This window comes from Malus sylvestris, chromosome 13 (genome assembly GCF_916048215.2).
Source record: "Malus sylvestris chromosome 13, drMalSylv7.2, whole genome shotgun sequence".
Taxonomy (NCBI): domain Eukaryota; kingdom Viridiplantae; phylum Streptophyta; class Magnoliopsida; order Rosales; family Rosaceae; genus Malus; species Malus sylvestris.
In genome coordinates this window covers 16,862,626-16,869,539 of record NC_062272.1, presented here as the reverse complement: position 1 = coordinate 16,869,539, position 6,914 = coordinate 16,862,626, and the positions used below count along the sequence as shown (strand labels likewise).

The 6,914-nt window shown below is 39.4% G+C and overlaps 1 protein-coding gene across 15 annotated transcripts; it reads right to left on the bottom strand.

The window, feature by feature from the left end:
* Nucleotides 1-794: 794 nt before the first annotated feature.
* Nucleotides 795-5,569, bottom strand: LOC126595918 (protein TIFY 4B-like). 15 transcript variants are annotated; one of them, XM_050262310.1, is made up of 9 exons: nt 5,283-5,568; nt 4,929-5,077; nt 4,657-4,814; nt 3,841-3,931; nt 3,603-3,768; nt 3,061-3,138; nt 1,901-1,964; nt 1,594-1,790; nt 795-1,326 (listed from the first exon to the last, which is right to left on the bottom strand). In XM_050262310.1, exons 1-9 carry the CDS (start codon nt 5,398-5,400, stop codon nt 1,304-1,306), a joined length of 1,044 nt encoding a protein of 347 aa, XP_050118267.1. In that variant the 5' UTR covers nt 5,401-5,568; the 3' UTR covers nt 795-1,303. The 15 variants fall into 15 exon arrangements, with proteins under 15 accessions (XP_050118267.1, XP_050118263.1, XP_050118264.1 ...); XM_050262306.1 differs by having other exon boundaries at nt 3,603-3,786; nt 4,917-5,077; nt 5,283-5,567; XM_050262307.1 differs by having other exon boundaries at nt 4,917-5,077; nt 5,283-5,567.
* Nucleotides 5,570-6,914: the final 1,345 nt, after the last annotated feature.

Below are 6,914 nucleotides of genomic sequence, written 5' to 3'. Positions count from 1 at the left end.
GCAACCCTCCATCACCCATCCCTACCTTTTTATATTATATGTTTCAATTTTTTTTTCGCTAAAATTATAAGAATGTTCATTCCACGGTAATATGTAATAGTTTATGCAACAGAGTTAACGATCAAATGAGACAAAGTAAAGCACCGAGAGTAAAATGAGACTGCCAAAAAAAAAAAAAATGAGTGTGATTGTCAAAAATAAACTTAACGAGAAACACTTCAATAATTAAACGAAAGGAAAATCCCCTCCCAAATCAACCGTTAATGTCGGGTTGAATAATAACTGGGTGCAATAGCAATTGAGTTTAGAGTTAAATAGTAGTTTTAAGTGTTTTCTACCCTGGAATGAAGTTGTACAGCACAAAATTTTTGTGCACATTAAGTTGTTCGAGTAGCATTTTCAAATCACCAACACAAGGTAAAGAACTTGTAGGGGAATTCGATATTTTGTGAATTTCGTATGTGTTGGTAAATCAAAATAACACCAATAACCAAGTGTTAGCACACGCAAAAGAGGTTGAGAATCAAAATAATTCCAATTCGCATTTCATGTAAGCACCCGTGCCAACGGAGCTTAGTATCCCAAAAATAGTTAATTAGAAACTCATGTTACAGATACCAAATACATGCACTGTTTGAGAAATAAGCAACGTGGTCAAATGACATTATATAAGCTATAGGAAACTAGATTGAAGCTCTGCCCAAAGAGGCTCTTTAAAGTGGAAACCTAAAAACTGCAGAGTAAGCCGGAAAGTAATACATTTTTCCGATGCACCAACTGAGCCGCGACCGCGATTTTTCTGCAAATTGCAACACACTTTTGCCAACTTTAGTTGGCTAGCTTATAAACAAAGTGACGGTAAATTACATAGAACTCTTCTTCATGGATACAAAACGTTGAAGGAGAGAGTCTCCTTCAACTTGTACAATAAGCTCTCGGCACAGAGAATGGTACCGCATACACTAATTACATACATAGGGAGTTAAAAAGGAAATTGCTGCTTGCAGCTCTACATCTCGACCCTAATAACATGGACAAAGAAAAATCCCGATGATGAAAATATGATCCTACAAATTACAAAACTGATCAAAGTCATACCAGTCCAAACTGAGAATCCTCCTCCTGATAGGCTAAAGTCTGGAAAAACTTCATGGTCGCAGAGCAGCCCAATCATACAAAAACGCACGTCGCTAGAAGCCGGTTAAATTAGTTTCTTCTTACCCATCCTGTCAGGTATGTCATGGCGCTAACTTAAGGTGAGGGGTCCTCAACCATATCCCAACTCCTTATGACCTAGAAATTGTCAAGTCCGGCGTTCCAGGATATCTGCATAACAGCCAGCCCGGGAAAAACAAAACAAAACAAAACCAAACAACCTGTAAATATTTTATAATCCAAAAGATTGTCACATAAGATCATCTATTTCTGACTTCAATCCTTCAAATACCATCACATAACAGAATTCGGCATCCAATCTACCTGATAAGTCAATTTATGTTTGGTTGCAAAACTATAAAGGTTAAATTCGAAAAGAATTATGAATATGAATATCAAATGTCATAGAATATACAAAGGAGGAACTTTATGGCTCACCCTTCTCGTTTAGGTCAACAGGAAGACAGCGGAACCTTGGCTGATTTTCAGCTGTCTGTAGCAGCTCAGGTTGGGGTGGAGAGCTTGTGCCATACTGACTTGAATTACCATTTGAGGTATGTGTCCTGAGTTGACGATTCAAGTAAACCTCCAAGCTAGTATTCGATCCAATATTTTTCTTAATCTTTAATTTTTCCCTAGTAGAAACATGAGCAATAAAAATGGAGGAAATGAATGGGACTTAGGAGTTTTAATATGCAACAGATGATTTTAGTAGTAGTAAAGAATAGTTTCTACCCGTACGTACCTGTCTTTTCGCTTTTCACGGTATCTCTGCAACGAGACTTTTCTGTTCGCCTGACCCTCTGCATCTTAAGAATTACCACCAAATGTTTCAAGGAAAACAAACTAGTAAGTTTAATACAGCAAACAGTGAAGCTTCTTTAACTGGTTAAGCCTCTAAGACCTTTTCATCAGAATCCAATAGCAAACAAAGGAGTCATGTTAAGGTAGTGTCTGCAGCATAAGCAATGGGAAAGGAAAGTGACAGACTGACGGTGAGCAGTATCACTAGTGAACGTACATTTAAGGTGCGTTTGGATGACGAACTGTAAGAATTCATGGAACTTGGGCTAAATTTGTTAGGATAGCACTACAAAAATCAGATAGACGGAGTTGAAAATGACTAGACGCAATACATTTGGAAACTTTCAGGTGTCATTGAAAGTCCTTTGTTTAGCATCTTTGTAATGTTTTAGTAGTAGCTTTATGTGATTTGAGTAGTTCATTGGTAGTGAGTGCATTTTTTTAGTCTAATTTCCTTCGTAAATTAAAGTTTCTCATTCGAACTTAGCAGGAGAGATGAGTCTTTCAAAGGAGCAAGTGACAGATGGAGTTAGAGATGTTTCAACAAAACAGTTAACAGTGGCAGTTTCTTTTCTTTGGCCTGAGGTGACAGCAAAATTGGCTGTTATTTGAATCTTGTGATACTAGTGTAAATGCATTAACCCTCCACTAAAATACTTCTGTGAAAATAATACATCTTAAAGTTACCCCACTTCTGCAAATTAGCATCACCAACTATGATTTCAGTGTTATATTTTGCTTTACAGCTTTATGAAATAATTAAATTTCCTCCCAAATACTCCTAAGGGAAACATACACAGTGAGGAGAGGGGAAAAAAAGAAAAGAAAATCTAATTAGCAGTTTTACATATAAGAAAATATGACCTTCCACAAACTCAGTGAAACTAATGTATGGTTAGCATCTATACAGATTTATATCTTCTTTTTTTCTTTTAATCTAGGATATTGAAATGCGTGTAGCCTTGGAAACCAAATAACTTGCAACAATAAGCATATTTATGTTTAAGAACTGCATACTTTTCACCCAGATAAGTGATAGGAGATAAAATTTTGCAAATCACACAAGCAACTTCTGTAGTGGTACACAAATACTGAATGTACCAGGATCACGAGTGTTGTTCCCTTTCTCCCAGTACTGCTGTGTATATTCACCAACCTTCTCTGTAAAGTTACCTGAAACTATCAATTAATTAGCCATTGATCCACTGAAATCAATTAAATAACCAACAGAAGCTGAAAAGTTATAATCCTCTACGATAGGTGTTATGACATTGTTGACTGTCAAGGTCTCTATCAATCAGAAACTACAACAGCAAAAATCCTTTCTCTGTGACTCCTAATTAATCGAGACACAAAACTGAAGAAAGATCTAAGCTATGTTTAGTGCGGCACCTGTAGGAAGATTAAGGAAGTTGAATAGAAAATTCTTGTTTCAGCAAGCTCAATTTTGGAGGAATTTTAAAAAATTAAATTTACTGAAATCACATTGTTCCATGAATGAAAAAAGGCAATGCTTAGAACCATACCTTGGATCTCATTTCCATTCACTATGTGCAGTTTTAACTAAATGTTAATTACACGGCTAACTACATTCCAACTAATGTAGTAAGAATGTAAGCTAAGAAATCCTTCTGTGGAAATACCTGTTTGCATTGCCTGAGAAATTGTTGCACTAGGAAGGAAAAGGCCATCTTTATTGCCTGCAGTCTGAAATTGGCAATGTAAGGATCTTGCTGCTGCAGCACCACCAAATTGATTGTCCAAAAGCAAATGGTTGGGCCCTGCTGCAAGGTGCAGGATTGCCCGTGCCTGCAAATCCATATATCCCTGCATTGGAAGGCTTATCTCAAGGTCTCCATTCAAAGAGAAAGCTTCATTTACCTTATCAGGTGGCACTCCATCATATACATTCACCTTGCCGCTGTAGAAAATTGTCATTTTACTAACTGATGCATCAGTTGTACAATGATTTCTGCGACCACAATTTCAAATGCTTTCCTTTAAAACCGTAGTATAAATATATCACATGAGTGATTGCATACAATGTTCTCACCAACCCCTACACGTTCATCTTAATTATAAACATACTTTCCAATCTTTCAGCAGAAACAGAAAATTATTTGCATCATTTGAAATAGTTAATGACAAAGTTTTATAATCAAGATATTGCAGTAGAATGTTCTACAAAACAAAGTAATCTACTTTGGCTTCATACCCGTCTTAAGGAACACAGAGAATATGCATCCTAACCGCAACGTCACTTCAGTTAAACCTTTAATACGTATGTAATCAACCCAAGCATAAGCCATGACCCATGGAGAAAAGATAAGCCTGACACAAATTGGTAAACACAGTGCCACCTTTATCATGTGGGGCTTCTTTAACACCTATCCGAGCTACGCATGAAAACGAGAATCCACTTCAAAATCTCTTCCACAAACCCATTTCCCCTTCAATCTACTAAGCTCAAATGACCATACTAGACTCGATATGGATTCCCGAAGGACAAAGCCTACATTATGACGCCAAAGTCAAATAATTTGAGGAATTTTTATCCTGAAAATTGCTTCAATTAGCTAATTTAGCACACTTCACTACCACATTGTGCTTAACATACTCAAACTACACCAATCAGTAAAATTCAGCTAATGTCCGTGTATTACAGCAAGTCAATAGAGAGTTTTGAAGAAGATCAACCTGAGACTGATGGCCGTGGTATCCGCATAGACCGGTGGGTCCTCGGGAGCTGGTTTGGGCGGTTCATTTCTCGGATGCGGCGCCAATTCGTCAGCGGACACAGAAGCCTGGACATCGGGGCTCACTTCCTTAGCTGAATCAGCGGAATTCGAAGCCGCCTGTACACAGAAAACTTGCAATCAAACAAGTGGTAAACATAAAGGAAAAGATTACTGTAATTTTCTCTCCCGTTTTTAATTTCTCGGGAAACAAGCACATACGAAAGTACTGACGCGCTGGGTGGTGGCGGTGGTCGTATGAGGCAAAACGACAATCTTTCTGAGAGCTCCGGCGCCGGAATCGTCGTTGGGCTCCAGCAGCGCCTTGAGCGAAATAACCTGCTGGATCGCCTGCGATTTGTTCCAGGAGGGCCGCCGCATTCCTGTACGGACACGTGGTCACCACATTTTTAAAAAATTGCCGGAAAAAAGGCGAAATCCTCGTCGTTTAATTAACTAATTTCGACAATAAAATATAGTGTGAGGAGTGAGCTGTCCCGTGATTTTAGGCGCGCCGGAAAACATGGCGATGGGGGGAGGAGGGGCAAAAGTGGAAATTAGCGAAAAGAGAGGAGAGAAAGGGAGGACCTTTTTCTTTGAGGTATTTGCGGCAGTCTTCGCGGGTGAGCTGGGAAATGTCATCCTCGGTGAGCTGATTGAGGGGCTTCTCGAGAATGGAGCGAAACGTCGTCGTGGGGGCGTTCATGGCGGGAATTTCTCCGCCGGAGGAGGCGGAGGAGGTCTAGGACTAGGAGCTCGATCTGGGCGGGTGGGTCATTTCGCGGGAGTTGGGAGGGCGAATTGGGGGCAAAAGGGCAAAGGGCAAAGTGTGAGAGTGGGGAGCGAGCAGTAGGCGCGGTGTCTCATGTCATAAGTCTCGTGGTGACCAGTTAAGTGTGCTTTTGTGGGGGAAGGGGATTTTCGGAAGCTGCGTTTCACCCTAGACTGCCACGTAATTCTTTGTCCGAATGATTCTTGACTAAACCCTTTGATTTTTATTTAATTATTATTAAATATTTAAGGTTTTTTTAATCACAAAATCAACTTCTATTATGTCATTTAGTACTACGGTCTAGTGATATTCCTCTTCATTATTAAATAATAGCTCTTACGTTTGATTATCGCCAAAGACAGATTTGAACCATATTATTGCTAGTCCATTGTGAGGCTTAGCCCACTCCCCCACTCCTTACTGTAGATAATATTATTTGTTCAAAAAAAAAATAAAAAATCAACTTTCATTATGATAAAAACTAGTAAACAAGGTGTGAAATCCCGTTCCTGGATTTCACTATTATAAACTACGTATTTGTATTAACGAGATTTTATATTAAATTTTATTAAATTTAGATTTTAATTAAACTAATTACAAAGTTTGAATTTTGGTTAGTAATCATTAAAAATCTGTGGACTTTACGGGGTCACACTAAGTATAATTGGATAGAGCTTGATCCTACGAGTGCGTAGGCGAAAACCATTCGCGAATCGAAGTTGAAACGAAGAAATTAGAGACGTTTTAGTTGTCTACAAAATAAATAAAAATTAGAAACTGCCATATGGCATCAGGAGAGAGGGGAAAAGAGATAGATGCGGGAGAGAAAAGGATGGAGAGTGGCCAATCAGGAGGGAGGAAATGAGGGAAAGGAGGAAGAAGAGAATGAGGGAATCAGACCCCCTATTTGACCCACAAACCCAACCCAGCCATATCTCCCTATTCCAGCCATCGTTGACGACGGGACCGGTGTCATGTCAATCCTCACTTCGAAACCAATCGATCACTCCTTCAATTTCAGCCAAAAACTAACGTGATTTGGCCCTATTTCACCATGAACAACGTCGGTGCAGCTGGGATTCCTTGGCGGCGATCTGCCGTTTCTGAAACCAACTCCATCGACCACCACCCACAATAGACTCTTCTCAATCTCAGGAACAAGATCCATGCTTTGTTGAGGCGTCAGAGTACGTTTTGAGGTCCAATCGAGAACACCCAATTCTAGGGTTTTTGAATGATCGAGGCCAATTTCAGGTGTTTTTCGGCCGAATTGAACTGCGGCCTAGGTATGATATTTATTCCCCTTGATGAGCTCTACATTTCTATAAAATTTGGTAATTTTTGAAGTTAGTCGGAAAATTAGGTTTCCATTCGTCGAAGATCGCTGAATTCGGCGACACGTGGTCAGTGGGCCAACTCTGTCTTTCTAGGCTAAATTCAATACCCCA

What these genes read in the sequence shown, in the direction of transcription:
- LOC126595918 (XM_050262300.1), bottom strand. Translation starts at nt 5,400, where the DNA reads ATGAACGCCCCCACGACGACGTTTCGCTCCATTCTCGAGAAGCCCCTC. An exon ending in CCCAGCGCGTCAGTACTTTC is followed by an intron (nt 4,815 to 4,916) that starts GTATGTGCTTGT and finishes TTCTGTGTACAG; the next exon opens with GCGGCTTCGAATTCCGCTGA. An exon ending in CGTGAAAAGCGAAAAGACAG is followed by an intron (nt 1,791 to 1,900) that starts GTACGTACGGGT and finishes TGTTTCTACTAG; the next exon opens with GGAAAAATTAAAGATTAAGA.